Here is a 20,703-nt window from a genome sequence, read left to right on the forward strand (position 1 = left end):
CTGAAGCTGACAGAACAGAGAAGCATCTGAATGTTTTCATTGGTGTGTTTTGATAGAAAAATACTATGGATTTAGTGTTTAAATTTTTATTTCCGATAATAGTCGAAGGGTGCCGAAGTCGTAAATTACCCTAGATATAGCCCCCGAAGAAAAAAAAATCAAACGTAGAGTATGAAGGGGGACGTAAGCAATGTTGAGAAGACTATTTCACTTTTTCTCAATCAGTGGAGTTCATTCGCCATACATAGTTTCGTTTGTGGATTTCAAGCAAAAACTTACATATGTAAAATTTTCATAATTTTCCATTTTCTAATCTATTGGCAGTAATACTATTGACAAGAGACTTTTGATTAGTTTTAAGCCCAAATTAGGCTTAAGTTATTGTATGCGACCGATGGATTAGATAAAAATATTATGTGCCTCTTCCAGGAACCTTTGAAGCATTTTTTTTTTCGAACTCCTACAGGAATAAGAAGGTAAGTCAGTGAATCAATTGTCAACCAACACACAACAACAAAAACATTGTCATATTTTATTATTGTTGCAACAATTTAAGTATAACATGTTATGGTATAACAAACATTCGCTTCGTTGCTTATTTGAAAGTTTGATTCACTTTTTCAAGTAACTACGTAAGAGATTCACTGTCAATTCATCCGCTAATTTCTGCAGATATTTTTGCCAAGACTTAGAATTTTTTGATCAGACTCTTGTAGATAGTCCTATTTTTTTATTTTAGTCCTAAAAATTTTCAATCTTCTATTTTTTTAAATGCCCATATGCTAGGAGGTATGTGTCTTTGGCAAAGTTGTTCAACAGATTAAGAGCGATCTAGTAGTAAAACATGCGGTTGAGAATACATCCGCTAGGGTCTTACAATTATCAATTTTCTTCAGTCTGCTATATTTTAAGATCTTGAAGTGCTAGAAAGCTAGCAGTGGAAAATCTGAATGGGAATTCATCTTTTTGGTGGTCTAGTGTCTGATAAGCTAGAAAGTTGATATCTTCGTCAAAGTTTCCCAGCAGGACAAAATATTTGGCAGTTAAAAATCTGATTGAAAATTCATCTGCTAGAAGGTTGTTGTCTACAGTAAATATGGATAGACTACTGAGGTGTACTTGATACTGATCAAATTGATTCAAAATGTGTCCAAAAGATTGCGTTGGTAAGATTTTTGCTATATTATGAGCCAGATTGATACCTAATATTTGTTTTTTTTAGAATGGACTACCGCCGAGCCGGTTCACAATGGAGCAAAAAAATTTGAATCCTTTTATTTGGTATGGGCATTTCACTAAAAAACAACTTTTCTCACAATTTCTGTAAATAATTGTTATTGATATCGATCGAAGGAACATCGACTCATATAGGTTTTAATAAACTCACAACTCAATAAAATGTCAGCAAGTTTTGTTATCAATGATATAATATGTTATATCAAAGGCATTTACTTCTACTCTGATTGCACTCAGTTTAAATATTGGCGTTCAAGTTGAGCATTTAAACCTTCGTTTATAACACTAACAATCAAATTACAAACCAAAATAGATATTTACAGTAAAATTTAAGCTTGATTTGTGTTTAATTGATCAAAAATTACTTCATCTATTGAAAAACTTTGCCAAAGACATCAGTCTTCTGAAACATAAGTCTCTTAAACAGAAAAGTTTACAAAACTGGAAAAACCTAGCGTTATATTTTTTGACCGCTCTTGATCTGCTCGATAGCTTTTGATCAGTTGAATAATTTATTTGATGATTAGCTTTCAGGCTCTTGAGATACAGAAAGTTTAAGAGAATTTGTTACTAGCACCACCTAACAAATTATTTCCCAATCAGTTTGTTACTGCCAGATGGCCCTTGACCTGCTGAAAATCTTTGAATAAGACACCGACATCCTAGCTCATCAAGACTCGAGATCAGCGATGGGAAATGTACTGTAGTAAACATTTACCTCCTCGACATTCACATTTTTCTACACGACCATCAAATTCCAAAGCAAACCATGACCGTTCCAAACAAAAAAATGTCACGGCTCCTCAAAACTGTAATCTTCTTCTTCCCAACGTTTTTTCAAACCCGAAGCACAGTGGCGACACGATTTTTCCGGTTTTCGGGGTTTTGCATTTTTGCTCGATAAAGGCAGCATGAAATTGAACTTGTTTATATGTATCGCAACGAAATGATTGTGCTCTTGCTATTAGCGCTAATAGATTTCAATAAGTTGAAAACACAAGCGAAATACATTACATTATTTTACATTTTTTTCAATCATTCACCTCGAGATCTTCTTCTTCTTTCTGGCGTTACGTCCCTACTGGGACAGAGCCTGCTTCTCAGCTTAGTGTTCTTATGAGCACTTCCACAGTTATTAACTGAGAGCTTACTATGCCAATGACCATTTTTGCATGCGTATATCGTGTGGCAGGTACGAATATACTCTATGCCCTGGGAAGTCGAGAAAATTTCCAACCCGAAAAGATCCTCGACCGGTGGGATTCGAACCCACGACCCTCAGCTTGGTCTTGCTGAATAGCTGCGCGTTTACCGCTACGGCTATCTGGGCCCCTTTCACCTCGAGATGGCTGCCCGAAAACGATCATAGTGGAGAGACAAAAACAGCAGTGTGTGAACTGTTGGCAGCGCAACGCCTGATGGTATTGATGCTGCTGCTGCTTTGTGTTTTGATTGACTGGCAGAATCGATGAACTGTGGTGAATAGTGGTCACAGTTTCCGAGCCTGCTCGAGATACAAACAATTAAAGATTTTTGCATGAGGATTTTTCATTATCAGATCGCCCTTGATCTGTTAAGGACATATCTCCTTGAGTACCAAAATGGCCTCTAATATGGTACCTTACTTCCCCCTTCACTTTCCGCTACCAAACAATTATTATTTTAAGTTACTAACCTTATTGTAGAGGGGTGGTTTCTTAACTGAAAGCATTCCATAAAGTGTTTTTCACAAATTACTAGTTTTTGAATGCAAACACGTAGTTATTGCTGTGATTTGTGTTGTAAAATACCACGCACTACCGAATCACTTCTTCTTCACGCACCGAGATATTGTTTGCTGGCTAGTGATCCTTTATAGAGAGGTAAGCGGAAGTAAAATGGAATGATTTGGCAACAGAGCAGCAGTGCTGATTTGGCTTGGCGTCGAGAATAATATTGTATCACGGACATGACTTCCTCATTGCTAAAAAGTGTATTTTGTTCCGTTATAGATCTTTGAGCTACATATCCAAACTAATAAACAACCGAGAAAATTAACAACTGAAAATCGCATTGACAAAAATATAAAGAAGTAAAATATTTAATTTTTTGCTTCATGCATAATTACTCTTACCAAAATAATTTCAAGCGGATTACATTACTCCTCAAGAAAAGTTCAAAACAAACATAACGCATGTTCGTTTGGCTCACACTTTGACAGCTCTCGCTGCTCGATTGGCTCACACTTTGACAGAAATGTCAGCTTCCGCGAATCTCTCTTATAAAGGATTACTATTGCTGGTTTTCAGTGACCGTTCTTAAACTCACTTTTAATGGTATTTCTACTCACCGTAGCAATTCAAAAATCTAATGCAATGCTTGAAACACTTTGATTATTCACGCACAATGCTCCTGGGAGCAATAAATCACTTATATTTGACAATTTGTGCTCAAAAAACCAGCACCGGAACGTGAATTCACTGAGCCAACATTGTTTATGAATGGGACGCGCCGCTCTCACTGAAAGGAAGTGATGTCAGTTTTTATGTTTGGAATTAAAATTGTTTGGATATTCATACGCTTGTTTTAATCACGTATTCTACAATTTCAAAACACTCAAAACGTGTACAATGTCACAGGTGTTGCAAAACATTTTTATGCATGAGAAAAACAATGTACGACGTTATTTAATAGCAAAAAATAATATTAGATATTATACAGTACAATTGACTGTAGAATTCAAATGCATACTGCTTGCAACTTTCTCCGTCCGTGAGATGCGAGAGAAGAGAGGAGAAATCTGCAAAAAAAAGTAAACAACACAGGCATAGTGTGAAAAATGCTTATAATTTTGGTAAAAAACATGTTTTCACTACCAAATGAAATAAATTGTGATTTTAAGCTTTTATGAAATTTTTGATGAATTCATATCGACAATAATACCTTTGTATGAAACGCGTGCAAGTAATACTGCTTACATAATTCTGTGGGTGGAGGTATACATGGAACATGATGATTTATTTTTGGACGACGCACATAACATTGTGCTCCACCTTATTGGGTGGCTCGAAAGGGTGCTTAACTAAAACAAAAAAAAAATTATCTTGGGAAATTTTTGAAAAAAAAAAATCATTATTTCAGTAGCTAAGAATAACCTAAGAGTCGCTAAGAGAACCCTTGAGTATTTTCTCAAAAAAAAAAAAAAAAAAAACATTACAATCTTTGCAGGAATCCTCATTCCTTTGATGCTTAATAAAGATGGTGCACAAATGGTTCCTTACAGAATCCTTAACGAATTCTGAGAAAAATATCTGGTAAAATTTCCGGAGGAGTTCATGAAAAAAAAATTGAATTATTTGAGAACAATTCCAAAAAAAAAAAAAACAGCTTAAATATTGGAGAAATATTTAAAGGTAAAATTGATTCAATTCTTGGAAGTATGCTGGAAGATATTTTGACTGCTAGCAGGATTCTACTTTTTTCTACAATATCAAGGATGCAATGTAATTCTTTATTATGCTATTTTCTACTAAAAGATGTGTACTGTATTGGGAAACAAAATTTAAAAAAATATGTAGTTTGAAAAAAAAGCTTTAAAAAGCCTTTTTTAATAAAAAATAAACCCAAAAAGGCCTTTTTATAAATAAAAATAAAAAAGCCTTTTTAATTTTTGATAAAATAAAAAAGGTTAATATTCTTAAAACAGCTATTAGTTTAGCAAATATAACAACTCACAACGGAATTTTCCACAACATTACGCACTGAATTCTTTCAAACTTTCTTGCATGAAATCTTGGACAAGCTTTGCAGTTTCGAGCAGAAAATCCTTCAGTTATTTTCTCTGGAGCTCTTGTCTTTTGCTTCTACAATTTTTTTTTGTTCGAGTAAAATGGTAACAGGTATGAGGGAATCCTTAGAGAAAAAATAAAAGTGCTAGATAATGAACACAAGTTAACCAAACAAACTTGTTGAAAATTTTCTTTCCTTGAGAAGTTGTTAAAGTTTTTATTTTGCATGATTTGGGGCGCACTTATAGATAAAACACCTGCTATTTTATTGCATGGAATTATTTGCTGGGTTCAACAAACGAGTTTTGTCAAAATTTCAAGCACATTTTTTTTAAAAGAATTTAATGTAATGAAATGTATATGAAACAGAAATAATCTGATAATCTCATATTATTTCAACACATACAATTATCATTTCGGGCTGTATTTGGTAGCTTGGGATCCAAAAAAAAAAAACATTTCAACTATTGTCATAGTCTTAGAACCCACTTGAAAGCATAAATTGGCCATTAAGCTATAATTTATTTTTTTAAATTTGAAGCTATTTGATTAATCTATGCAAATTGATTATATTTAAGTCAATTATAAGAACACCAATTGGAAAGGATTTGCTGTTTTCTGTTTTAGAAAGCAAAATTGGGTGATGAAAGGAAATGCACAGAAAAGATTCGTGCAGAATCTATAAGAGCATTTTTGATAAAAACCATTTACCTATTTCCATTCATTTTACTGCTTCATGTTGTAAACAAAATCACATTTAGAATTCTACTGATAACTTCTTCTGGATTATCTGGCATATGTCACGATTTTTTTCCCAGTGCATGTGGATAAGGTCAACAGTCAAGCCAGATCCTTCGGTAAAAAATCGTTGACATAATTCTAGGAATATTTCGTTAAAAGACCTTGCGCAAATCTCTCCGGGTAGTTGAATTTTTCATTGAATATTTGTCTAATGTGTCTTTCAACCGAAACTATCACCGAAATAAAAATAATAAACTAAAATATTTATAAATAATCAAAATTTTATAACGTCGACATAGATTCGAAAATCAGACCACCAAAAAAAGTTCTTCAAAAAAAATATATCAAGTAATTTTTGGAGCTAAATCTTATTAGATATCATAACATTATTTTTCACCGAATTTTTAGAGAAAAATATTTTAAATTTGAAAGGAACTTATATAAGTAGAATTTTAAGGCTTAAAGTACGTTCTGGCGGAAGTATTAATATGAAAAATAACCTACGCCTTCATAGAGTTGCTTATTCAATTCCCATGTCACATTTAAAGCACATTAGAAATACAAATGATTTATATTCAGAAGAACTATTAAAGCACAATTGAAATCATCGATATTGGCAACACTGCTTTAATGAAATCAATTTCATTTTCCATTTATTATTTTTATAATATTTTATACTGGGATGATCGAATGAAATATTTGGAGAAAAACGTTTTCAGTTTGCTGTAGATAGATTAGTATACGTATATGATTATTAAAGTATGAAAATTTTTAGTAATACGACCATTATGAGTAAAATTTATACCTTAGAATGTGCTTAAAACTCACGATTTAGCTCACTTTTGTACAAATATAGTTTCTTTAGTAATCTAAATTAATTTTGAACACGATTTTTACTCTTCTTTTTGCTGGGAGTAAAAAGATGGTGTATCAGCAAATAAGGCCATAAATAGATAAATCACTAGAGTGACCTGGTTTCAGGAAATCGGTAGTAAATTATTGATTTTTTTTAAAGCTCTACTTTTAGTTAAATAGTAAAGGATACCAACATACAATTTGTTCATAAAAATAAGGATATTTGTTATGCGAAAAATAATGTTTAACATTGGCGAATAGCTTGTCTTAGGAGATGCTGGAAAAACTATTTAGTTCTTCAACCAAAACCATTTTTTAAGATCTTATATTTTAATAACATTGTAGAATAATCCAAGGGCATTTTTCGGCTATTCAGTCTAGAGAATCTTTGCGTTGATTATTTTAGAACCTTTGATTTTGTCAATAAACAAAAAAAAGATATAGCTTAAACAAAGTGTCCACTTTATAAAATGAACAGTCCTTAGTTTGATTTGTGGCTCCGTATATAACGAAAGCATACACGGAACCAAAACATCAACCTGTTATCTACTTAACAGTGATACGCAAGCACTTATTTCCATACTTCCACTCTTTTATTTAATAAGCATTCCTTCATAAATGTAATTGATTTGCTAAAAGTTTCAGTTTAAGGCGAGAAGAAATAATGTTTTATTCGATAACGGGATGGTGTTTTACTTCAGTGTGTTAGAATACCTAGCGATAAGTAAAGCAAACACGGCGACGGAATAGGTCACACCGATTCCGTGTGTCGAAGGCATGATTTTTGGCGAATGATTTTTGGCATTCTGATTTCATCCAAGGGACACTCGTGTTTGAGTGCTGATGAGCACTCACTGAGTGGTAATACACCCGATAGAATGGTTCGTTCATTCAGCTGAATGCATTCATTTTTTGAATGCTAGACGCGTTCGTTCGTGTCTCCCAGTAACGGGAGGGTTGGTTCTCACTCCACTTTGTGAGTTTTTTTTTTTAATTTTCATCCTATCTGAATCGTTTGCGATTCGTCGTTTGAAGTGGAGTATTTTTTCAAAATTGTTGATTTTGAGCACGCCAATACCAAGGATTTTCAAATTAATAAAGGCAAAATGGGAATAAATCAGTTTCATGTTTGAAAAATATTTCAGGCGAGTTTTTTATTTAGCTGATATGGGGTAACATTGATCACCTATGTAAACATCGATGAATTATTTTGAAAATGTCGTTAACTACTTAAATCATGTCCCATGAAGCCGAATATGAAGGCCAAACTCTTACAAGTCATTTAGTTTTTGAGTTGTAATTTATCAATGTTGCTTAATTGAACATACTTATGAATGTTTTGATAACTGTATCGTTTTCGGCGAATCCATTTTTAGTGATAATCACATTTTTCTTGTTTATGTGGTTTGCAGATTTCATGTGAGACATGAATCTTCGGTAGTGACATCCTTTACCATTGAAATCATTGTTTCGAAAAGTTGACAAATTTACGCATTGAGTAAACGCAATTTTCTCAAAAATCTTATTTTTTATTAGCTCATGAATATAAGAAAAAGAAACGCCATTCATGGAAATATTTTATCAATGAATGATGTTACGAACTTTTTACGAGATGAGTCATTCCGTTCAATGTTACCCCGCTGATCAATGATACCCCGGATTACGGTATGTTAAGGTATTGTGTTTATTGTCTGCAAGCAGCAATCATATTTATACAAATATTTGCTGTAAATAATGTTATAAATTACCCACGATGAAGGAATTCATGCATCAGTCAAAGCTACAATAGTAAAACAATATATGAGTGTTTCAAAACACCAGTTCCATATTTTGAGTTTTCACACCCCTTAACCACTTTATCTACCACTTTTCCTAATCTAGAACAATGACTGCCAGATGTAATAATTCCTCTAAACAGCCATCCTTATCCCATCAAGCAGCAACTTTCACGACTTCCATCATCCCTAACTGAGCAAAAGTTTCCTTTTCATCCGTTTTGCCTTCCCACAATATCCACCCTTTCGCTATGATACTCTTAGACGTGCATATTGCTTCATTATAACCATAATAAACTAAACTTTTCCCATATTTAATCCGCGTATTGTGTAAATCACATTCAAATAACAGTTTCCTTCCCCCCGCCAACCCTTTTCCCGGTCCATCACTTAAAACTCCATTCCAATTTGGCCGTGTTACTCATAGCTCCGAGGCACGACTTACGGTCCGGGTGGAGATTCGTGCTGCAATCGTAGAACCTAGAAAACCACAAAAACTGTAGGCAAAACTATGCGATCGCTTACGTTGGGAAACTGCTTCGCAAGGACGTGCAAACCATGAACATCACGACCAACTGTATCACCAAGAATATCGTATGTGTGTTTTGTTTTACAAGAAACATTGCAAATGGGAATTCCGTATTTGGTTCCCTTCCCTCGCCGAATGCCACTCCACTTTCCAACTGAGAGCTTGGATTATGATGTAACATGGACGATAGTCTAGACTTGGTTCGTGTGAACGTGCCCACAACCACTCGTGTTCCAGCTGAGGATGGTAATGAAGAAAAGTTATTTCGAAAATGGAGATATACAAACAGAACTGTTTTACATATGCTGTTTTTTGCCTGGGAAACTTTTTTGAATGATTTTAAATCAAAAATTATATCAAACCTCAAATTAACTAAAACACTAACAAGCACAACCGGAAAGGTACTTCAAACGGAAACTATTTCCTCCGAAAGCTCAGCATCAAATGTGCCGTCAAAAAGCCGTTCGGAGAGTTTGAAAATAATCCTGCAAACTTCCATCCACATTCATGTGTTCATCCCGAAAACAGAAGAAGCGAGAGAGTTGATATTGATGACCTGCTTTTTCCAGTGCCGTTGACTATGTCGATGTTGTCATAGTTTTTCATGCGAAAAACAGGATCAACTAGTAATGCAGCCAAACTTTTATCATATGCTGGATGTTAGGGTGCACTGTGCTAAAAATACCTTTAGACTAATTTTCCAAACATCACATCGAAGCAGCTTCTAGCTCAGACTATTCGATTCAAGTGAGAGAACAAAGAGTGCCACCTATCGCAATCAGTTGCTCCAAATTTGGAGGATTTAGGCAGGAGTTCTTGAACTCCATTAGGGGAATCAAGGTTTCCTTCCAAATAGCAAAGAAGGCAGACTGTCGTTTTTTTTGGAAGATTGCGAACTTCTACAATATGTTCCACCCTGTGCTAGCAACTCCATGACATCCGACTTCCGTAACCATTAAAAATCAACTAATTTGGGCAGCACGTTGAAAATGCTTTTTAGTTTTCAGCTTACATTCCACTCCAATCTGTAACTGAAGGCACCTTTGGCCTCGCTCGCTCCAAATGAGTCCGACTTATCGGCTTAATTTAATGAAACCGACAAACACAAGCGACCCGTAATGATGGACCCGTAATGGAACTTTTCGTGAGTAATCCAAGCGAGAAGTTTTTTTTTCGTCAACCTCGCTTTCATTCCCAGCAAACATTCCACACCATCAATATTTAAAAACATTTACATCGTGTAATCCGGTCAATGCGAGTGAGAGATTATCACTCAAGGGGTTTTCATTCGGCAGCCAAAATAACAAGCCTTTAAAGAAGAAGAACACCCAGTATTTTATCAAGAAAACACCCAGTGTAATCATAAAACATGAGATACAGTTTGAATATATTTAATAATAAATAAATTCAAAGTAGCAGTAAAAATATATTTATAAATCGTTGAAAACAAATAATCAAAAATTGGAAACTGACAATATAAAAATGATCAATATTCTTAAGGTGAAGGTTCATTGAGCACGTAAACATAATGTTGCCACCCACTCGAGCCACCCGCTAAACCACCCTCTCGAGCCACCCAACACGGCGGAGCACAATGTAACGTGCGTCGGCCAAAAATAAATTATCATGTTCCATGTATACGTCCACCTATAGAATTATGTAGGCAGTATTAATTGCACACGTTTCATACAAATGTTTTATGGTCGATATGAATTCTTCAACAACTTCCTTAAAGCTCAAAATCACAATATATTTCATTTGGTAGTGGAAACATGTTTTTGACCAAATTTATAAGCATTTTTAACACCATGCTTGTGTTGTTTACTTTTTTTTGGCAGTTTTCTCATCTCTTCTCTCGCTTCTCACGGACGGAGAAAGTTGCCATCAGTATGCATTTGAATTCTACAGTCAATTGTACTGTATAATATCTAATTTTCATTTTTGCTGTTAAATTGTGTCGTACATTGTTTTTCTCACGCTTAAAAATGTTTTGCAACATTTGTGACTTTGTACACCTTCTGAGTGTTATGAAATTGTAAAATACGTGGTTGTAGCAAGTGTATGAATATCCAAACAATTTTAATTCCAAACATAAAAACTGACATCACTTCCAATCAGTGAGAGCTGCGCATCCGATTCATAAACAATGTTGGCCCAGTGAATTCGTATTCCGGTGTTATTTTTCGAGCACAAATCGGTGAACTTAAGTGTTTTATTGCTCCCAGGAGCACGGCGCGAGAAAACATAAAGTGTTACAAGTATCGCATCAGATTTTTGAATTGTCACGGTGAGTAGAAATACCATGAACAGTGAATTTTAGAACGGGCACCGAAAAGCCTCCAAACAACAACACGGTGCGTGAAGAAGAAGTGATTCAGTAGTGCGTGATATTTTACAACACAAATTACAGCAATAACTGCTTGTTTGCATTCAAAAACAAGTAATTTAAGAAAAACACATTATGGAAAGCTTTCAGTTAAGAAACCATCGCTCTACAAAAAGGTTAGTAACTTCAAATAATATTTTTTTTGTGATCGCTCTCCAAAACACTGTGAGAAGCGTGGGAGGAGGGAGTGGAAAGTGAAGGGGGAAGTAAGGTGCCATATTAGAGGCCATTTTGGTACCCAAGGAGATATGTCCTTAAGAAAAACTGTAAATGATCAGAAATAGATAAATAAAACCGAGTACATAAAATGTAAAATAAGCATTGAAAAATTAAAAATATTTAAAAAATGATAATGAGTACCCCCTAACTTATTTAAAAATTTAATCGAAGCATTGAAAATTCAAAAAATTATGAATAAAAAAATAACTTCAAAAACAAATTATTTCAATTACTGTTTTTTGGATGAACTAGTGATAGTAGTTGTGTTCTTAAAGCACGATAATATTTCCCCAATTTTCATTCGGTTCTCCTTCTCTTCTCCTCTTCCCTCTTTGCAGCAATGGAGTACCCGAAAATCACCGAACACCCGCTGGACGTGATAGTGCCTCGGCATGACCCCACCACCCTCAACTGCAAGGCGGAAGGCATCCCGGCGCCGACCATCACCTGGTACAAGGACGGCGAAGCGATCAAAGCGGAACAGGGCTCGCACAAAATCCTACTGCCGGCCGGAGGACTTTTCTTCCTGAAGGTAAGGATGATTAATGGCTTGTTTGATTCCGGTTTTGATTACGATTAAGGTCGAATATAGATTTGAAGTTAAGGTATTTTGAAGGAAGAAGAGAAAGGATTGTATCGTTAGCTGTATTTAAAGCTAAAGATGTGTCGTAGTTTACGTCATGTTGCTTTTAAGAAATCTTTTGATAATTAGTCATTGAATCTTTTCCTTATTTCGTCCAAGATTTTCGATTTGATTTCATCTAAATTTGAGCACATTTCTTGCATTCTTCATGCTGGCTAGCTAGCTGGCTTTAACACAAAATATCGATCCTTTTATGACATGGATACTTTACACCAGTCGTAAACTTAAGTTTGCCGAAAAATACACACTAAATATTTATCAAAAATTTGCCCAAAACAGGGTTCATTGTAATATACTCAAAAATAGCAGTTTTTCGCAAAACTACCCAAGTAACAATGAAAGCTGAACAGCAAGAGTATTTGCTGAACAATGGCTGATGAATGGTGTATAAGGCTGAACACCGTGACAGCTGAACAATAATTTGAAGAAAAGCTTATTAAACACTCTTATTCAGCAGTACACTCAAAGCTGAATATCAAGTTGAACAAGCTATTTTCCATCTACAATTTTAACTTTTGTTCAGCCATCCTGAATATATTGATTAAAGGTTATTTAAAGCTTTAATCAAATCAACAGCCATTGTCGAAAAATTATCCAGCTGTAGGTTGACAAAAATATACACACGAACGTTTGGGTAAAACACTTAATTAAGTATTAAAAAACTGTTTCATCGAACTCACCGAACAACAAATTTTCACATCCCGAAGCGGATATGCCCTGAACACACACGGGCCTAGCGTTTGTCGAAAAAGAAAAACACCTGAATTCAGCATCCATGAGATTCAGTAACAACAAAATAGAACAATACACTCGCTCACAAAGATTTCTTCGTCACATTTTCATTTAATTGTACGGAATCATAATCATTACCAACTTTCGTTGACAACAATTAAACAGCAGTATTTGAAAATAATCGAGAATTCAATTTTAAAACAAAAATCACAATACACAAAACACTAACTTAGGTGTTTTTGCAAAGCACTGATATCCCTTCTCCAGCCTCAATACAACCTTTAACATAGCCCTTATTCAGACAAGTCAATAAGTTATTCCCTTGCTTTTGATAATGCTCACACAGGTTCATGTGGAGCAGATGTCAAGGTAAGTGGTTATAAATCAGCGGATCCCAGTTCAATTCTCAATTGTTAATATTTACTAATCTACCGTCTTGATTCATATTACGGACAGCTTCAAATTCCGGACACTCTACTTTGTATGGGAAACTTTTCACACGAAATATTTCAATATTTGTCGTTCAAAAGTTCCCACTTTCGAGGCTCGTTTTGATAAGCATTTTTCATGGAAATCTATTAAAATTTAGAATGCTCAACTACCTTACACGTCTCTCTAGTGGTTGGGTACTTTCAATTGATGATTTGGCATTTCCAACTATGATTTTCATGAGCTGACCGGAATTCGAATCAAAGTGTCCGGAATATGAGGCAAAAGTGAGGAAGCGTCCGGAATAAGAATCATGAAAAGTATGCACATTTCCATTTATTTCAATATTTTTTTTGTTGTGGAATCGTAATCTTCACCCACTACTCGAAAGTTAAGTGGTTTAGGAGTTCAGTGAGGCTGAGGAATCATACAGAATGATATATTTGATATGCTTTTTGATAAGTTAAACTTCACTGAGTGCTTAAGTGTCCGTAATATGAATCAAAACGGTACATCTCTAAATTCCAGCACACATCTCCCCTATGTGTTTGAAATTGTAAGTTGCGTTAATAAAATCCAAAACTATGAACCTGTAAATGTTTTTAAATTTTTTTGGTTTACTGTTGAATAATGGATGAATAAGGGATTGTTAAGCTTTCAAAGGCTGCCATCTGTTCTTAAAATATAATTATCGTTAATGAAAGGGGGTTGAACAAGCGCATGATGAACCTTTATTCAGCCTTCCATAAAGCTTCAATTAAGCTTAAGGCTGAATAAAATCGCCTCTGAACAGCTTTTGTTCAAACAAAGGCTGAATAGAACTAGTTATAAAAGCGTTTGAACAGCTTCAAATTGTTACCTGGGTAAGTGGAAAAGTAAAATTTTGGTAACAATTTTCACACGATCAGACAAATTTAACTAAATTTGAAGATAATATGTGGATTTTAGGCAATTTGCAATTTTTTCCGTGAGTTTATACATGGGTCGAACTTTTGCCCCGCTGATTCGAGCTTTTGCCCCACTATGAGCCAAAAATTGTTTTCAAGCATTTATGCAAAAACTAGTACACCTCAAAGCAACCTTATGATAGGCCTAGAAAGGCCCTTACAAAAAATATTGGAAAAGATTTTAGCTTCAATTGGTTCCATGCAACGAAAGTTTGACCAAAAATTACAATATTCTCGTCGAAAAACAACAAATAGCCATAACTTTTCCAAATCCCAATCGATTTTTATGATATTTGAAGTGAAAGTCTCTTACTTGAATAGCATTCGAACCACCATGACATTTATAAGTTTTGTTTTGAATTGAGCTAAAAATCTTAAAAAGAAACTCTTACCCCACTCGAACTTTTGCCACATTTTACTCTATTCAATATGGTGAAAAACAGAACAACTCATATCAGAATGTTTTTTTTTAAGGGACGCTCAACATGCACAAACTTGCTGGAGTTCATTAATTATTCTTTGACAGCCATGGATAATGGTAATCACGTGGAAGCTCTCTATACAGATTTTAGTAAAGCTTTCGATCGCATTGACATACCAATGTTGCTTTTTAAGTTAGAAAAAATAGGATTTCGACCGGGCCTTCTTGAATGGGTAGAATCTTATCTTACTAATCGTCAACAAATAGTTAGATACAAAGGAGTAAAATCTATTCCAATTAAAGTTACATCGGGAGTTCCTCAAGGGTCTCATTTAGGGCCACTATTCTTTATTTTATACGTTAACGACATTTCCTTCATTCTTAAAAAAGTGAAAGCTCTCATATATGCTGATGACATGAAACTGTTTCTTGAAATAGCAAACGATGAAGATATACATACTTTTCAAAATGAAATTGATATGTTTTACAAATGGTGCAATAAAAGCCTTCTCCAATTGAACGTAATAAAATGTGATTCTATATCCTTTAGTTGAAAGCGTAGTATACCTAACACAACAGTCTACCTAGTGAATCAACTAGTTGAAAAATGCGTAAGAATGAAAGATTTAGGAGTGATTTTAGATTCCAAAGTTACTTTTATAGATCACTATAACACAATTATCAACAAGGCGAACAAGATGCTAGCATTTACAAACGCTTTAGCTATACTAAGATGTAATAAGAACTAAAACAAAAATGTATGTCAAATCAAAAATTGAACTAGGTTAAGAAAATAACGTTTTGAACTATATAATATGAAAAAATTAAAAATTGTAACAAAATGGTCTACTTCTGATTGACGACATGAAATAAACAAATTTCTTCCATAACCTCATATAAGTGCTTAGGCCAATAGGCACTTAATATTGAAAAACATCCTGGAAATACTGAATTTGTTACCAGTATGTTTTTGTTATCATTAATATTTGCAGCATTTCAACGATTTCCTAAGGGGTTGGTCTTGGCTCTAATGTCTAGGCTTAAGCGCCATTATTCGGTTAATTTGTCTAAAGCTATTACAGATATTGTTTCAAGCATTATTAAAGCATTCAAAACAATTGAATAAATCTTCTTAGAATTGTGTTTTGAAGACGTGGAAAAAGGTTTATATTCCAACAAAAATAGTCAAAAACGATTTCCAAGAATTTTCAAAAATGGTCAATGATGTGTTTTCAATAATGCTCAAATAAATTCTACCAAAAATAACTTTAATAATCCTTTGCAAATTCCTTTACTTCAGGTCAATAATACATTTAATAAAAAGCTATTCCAAACATTTTTTTTTCAGAATATTCATCTCATATTTTGTTGCAAAGGGTAAAAAAAACATCCAAAAATTTTGTTCGAAAACATTCATTTCTTTGTTTCATCATGCCCATATGGAAAAACTTTCAAGAACACTTCATACTCAATACTTTATAGACATATATATAGGCTCTTCTGAAAAAAAAAAATCGAACAATAATTCTCCTATTAGCTTTTACGAAAAGATCAAAGATTCGCTCTGAGTAATTATTTCTTGCACAAGTCTGCTCCAAAGAAATTCATGGAAGTGCCGTTTATTTATTCAAGTGATTTATTAATGAATTCGTACAAGTTTATTTTATTAATATAATTTAGAATCCTTTCCGTGAACGAATCATTTAAAAATTTCCACATATTTTTCACATATATTTTCCAAAGTTCTTATCGATTAACCCCTCTACCGGCAGCTTCATTTCTACCCCAAAAAAATATTCAAATCCCGATATATCTTTTGTTTCTCGATATTTGTGCATCATTTTTTTTCACAAGCTCTCAAAAACTTCTCCTAGTTTTAGAATATGTGGTGTTACAACGAGTTGAACATTGAAAATATTTTTTAACAAATGTAAATATAATTTTGTTGAAAAATTGAAGAAAAATGTTGCACAGACCATTTCAAGAATTTAAAATATGCTAAAATTCAGTTTAAACTTTATTAATAGCGTTAATCTGGACGAAACAAAAGTTTTGTATTCTTCATTGAAAAATCATTATATAATGTATTTATTATATTTTGTTAACTTGTTTAAAACACTGTTTCAATTAAATGTTTGTATGCACAATTTACAAGCAACTACAACTCTATTATAACTAAGCTTAAATGTATTACCAACACATGACCAGAAGATATTTGTATGTATGTTGTATGTTGAAATGTATGTAGGTATTATGATGTTTATAAAATTTATGCCCGTCCAACTGTAAACAAATGGCTAGAAGATTGTAAGGTGTTAATTTTATGTTTTTAATGTGTTCTAAATGTAAAAAAGTATATTTTAGAGTCCGCAGAAGATGATCGTAGGCCAGTAAAACGACCGAAACGTCCGGACAATCTGGCAATTTATTTGTACGTTACTTCTCGCCGAAAACAAATCGATGATTCACTGACACATCAAGTCGCGGAGATTGAACCATTGATATCATCTAAAATCCTTACAGGAATACTTTCAGGAATACCTTGAAGAATAGTTTCTAGTTTTTCAAACTTTTCAGGGTTCTTCCATGAAACTTTTAGGGATTTTGTAATACCATCCTAGAATTGTTATATTATCAGAATCCTAATACTCATAGTTTTCACGTATTATACCTCTTATCTATCTAACAAATGATTCCATCCCCTTCTGGCTGGTGATATCCCAACGTCACATACTTTCTTATCCATATGAATTTTGATGCGCACATTTCCTGCGAAGCTGATCTAAATTGATGCAAGCAGCGAGCGAGAACCATTCCGATAGTTTTTCCAGCTCCGAAGGAATCCCTTTCACCTCCCGCTCCCTTTTATATGAGCAATGGACCAACATCACCCCACCATCGGGAGCTCGTCATAAAAAATGGAAAACTCTTACGTCCTTCCTCAGGAACAGAGCAGTCCCGTGAATCCATTCGAGAAAAAGTGTGTTCTGTTCTGGTTCTAGTCCGGAAAAGATTGCATCCGAGCGCAGAGTGCATCAGTTTACTATGGGCGATCAGGCGGCCATAATTTGAAAAAAAAAAAAACGGCTTGTTCTGATAGCTTTTTATTGTTTATCATTCCATAGAAAATATTTCTGTTAAATATTCCTAGAATATTAGAGCAAGATATCTTGTAGGTAATATAGTATGCCAAAACTAAAGTTTGTGAGAAAAATAAAGAATACAATGCAAACACAAAGTATTTGATAAGTGAAGGTCCCATTCAAAATCTAATCTCAATACATAATTTTTCAAAACAAAACATCAGTCTAGTACACGACACTGAAGACGGCCTTACAGTTGAGGTCGAAATATGCGTATCTGTCAAACTATAGTGGAATTAAATGGTATAGTACTAAATTCAGTTTTTTCATCTACTTATAGGTATTCCACTAAACAGCTCGTGGATTTATTAAAACATCAAGTTTGTATCACTTAACTCATAAACATGACATGAGACGGCTTACAAGTTTTGGCCACCTGACTACATGAAACCAGTCCATAGTGCAGCTCCAGCATCATGCTTTCTCTCGCAGTAATTCCGTTTAACTGTCGCCTTGGGTAATAAAATCATTTGCTTTCAGGGTGCACTAAAAACCGGGACGACCGGGAGACCAAGGAAGTCATAATGTTGCCACACCATCAGTTTGCCGGTGCCAGTGAAAGATGAGATGCACGGAGGATGCATTTTTTCCTTTCTGGTCTTCTACTCCGATAGCAATATTCAGATTGGGGGTTCTACTTTTGCACTGTGGGTCAGAAATCCAAATCTCGCGAAACCAGATTACAATTTCAAGCACTTTCATAATGAACAAAAATAAACTTGAAAGTAATATGAACTACAGTATGCTTACATTAACATATATATTGGGTTGTGATTTTGACTTCTCCGTAAGACTGAAAAGCCGTTAATTTTAAAAGTTAAAGTCGTATTGTAATTAATACTATCTCAAAATATACTGAAAATCATGTTTTATCGTTTAAACAAAATTCAACTTTACAAAGAGCAATGAAATCTTGTTATAATTCAAATGAAAGCTGTACAATCACGCATGTTCTCAGTATCGAAAATTTAATCTCTATAATCAACTTCATTAAAAAAAAACTTTTTTGTACTTTTGTCGCAAATTTTTAATTGATGGCCCATAGTGCCTTGTCCGTGTATTTTCCGAGGGATTGTTATGCGCGGAACTCCTTCACTTACAGTGGAACAATGTCTGAAGCTGAAGCTTGGAACCTCTTAGCTCATGGTTTTGCATTGACCTCATCCTGATATTTTTTTCCTACCCTTGAGGAAACCCTTTTCCGATTATTTATTGGACACCACCACCGGGGAGCTGTACTGACGTAACGTGATGCTGAAATATTACTTTTGCAAAACTTGGATCCCTCTTAGGCGTAGTGGATTTTGTCGTTCGATTTCGATTACCTATAGAGGGTTGTTTGCTGGAGGATTTACAACATCCCCGTGTTCACAGAGGACAACTACAACTCATTTCGACCTTCAATATATCAACCTGTCCTCCTCACCGAGGCAACACCGCCTGATTCCAAACGATGAGTCTCTTTCACTTTTTTTCTTTTTAATTTTCCAGGTTGTGCACTCACGTCGGGAAAGTGATGCCGGCGTCTACTGGTGCGAGGCTCGTAACGAACTCGGGGTGGCCAGAAGCCGGAACGCCACGCTGCAGGTTTCAGGTAGGTTCAATCGGGATCGGCCTTTTTTGGTTTTCTGTATTTTGGGATGTTTGATGTACGACAAACAAAAGTTGTAGCAAATAAGTTAAATAATTTAAAATGACTGTAGAATTTTTGATTGTTTTTCAATAGTTTGACCCTTAGGCCGTTTATTTCGATGTTTGATGAGACAAATGAGCGCACAAATTTATTCCAATCATTATTGAGCTAATCGTTCCAACTAGATTTAGCTAGCGTTCGTCGATAATCGGTGGATCACCTGTGGAACCATAGGAAAAAGATGGTTAAGTAAATGTTCACTAGGGCGGTTCAAAATTTCAAAATTTTGAGGATCCAATCTCCCATATGTCCCTACCATCCTTACCATAAAAATAGTGTTCTGTGAATTTTTCAGCTTTCTAGGTGGTGATTTAAAGGTGGCCCAAAGACAATGTAGATTAATATGGGAATTACTATGGAGAAATTTTGAGATATGTTTCAAACACGTTGTTACTGTAATGTAAGTACAAACTTATCATCCCATGGTAAAAACTCATTCTTCAAACCAGAGGCGCGTCCACGTTCAAAATCATGGGTAGGACATACGTTAGCAAATATTTTGTGCACTGTGAAACAAAAAAAATTATCTCTGAACTGGAAGTTGAAAATTACTATATTAAATTTTGAGGGGCTCAAACGCAAAAGGTATAAGTGACATTATGGTCGGTTTTGGGTTGAGTTGAGAAAATTCCACTGTATTTTCAGATGAGTTTTTCGCTAAACAGAAGAAACAATATAATTCTTAGAGGACGGCTTGATTTTGAAAGCTTTTCGTTTTCGCAGGGCTGGTAGCGACTGAGTGCGTTAAAAATAGGAAGTTGAAGACCTCTTGACGGAAAATAAGAGATCATGAAAGAACCAAAAAGAGGCCGCGAAGGGACCAAACAGTAATCAAAAAAGAAAAAAAACAAAACAAAAACTAATAGAAGCCAGTAGATAAGAGCTTAATTCTTCATAGCATCAGAGCAGGCATTTGTTTAAGATCTAATACTTTTTTTTTGAGAATTCCTCGTGACATTACGACAAGTATTACTGTAGAAATTCATCAAAATTTGTTTCAGATATTTTTCCAAATATTCAGATATTACTCCGGAAACTAATAAAGTAGTTCATCTAGTGATTATTTTCTAAGAAATATCTCCACGAATTGTTGTAGGAAATTTATCCAAGAATTTTATTTAGGATAACTCAATAATACAACATGGATTTTTTCAAGGAGAACCATAGAAATGTAAATTCTCCAAAGA

General features: G+C 34.4%; 1 protein-coding gene across 1 annotated transcript in view; it reads left to right on the forward strand.

Annotated features, from left to right (window-relative positions):
* Positions 1-20,703, forward strand: part of LOC5574148 (roundabout homolog 1) — a 380,498-nt gene that overhangs the window by 261,971 nt on the left and 97,824 nt on the right. The window contains exons 3-4 of the mRNA XM_021846073.1: positions 11,847-12,040; positions 19,315-19,417. Coding sequence (XP_021701765.1) covers positions 11,847-12,040; positions 19,315-19,417 — 297 coding nt within the window. The remainder of the gene's footprint in view (positions 1-11,846; positions 12,041-19,314; positions 19,418-20,703) is intronic.

This window comes from Aedes aegypti, chromosome 2 (genome assembly GCF_002204515.2).
Source record: "Aedes aegypti strain LVP_AGWG chromosome 2, AaegL5.0 Primary Assembly, whole genome shotgun sequence".
NCBI lineage: Eukaryota > Metazoa > Arthropoda > Insecta > Diptera > Culicidae > Aedes > Aedes aegypti.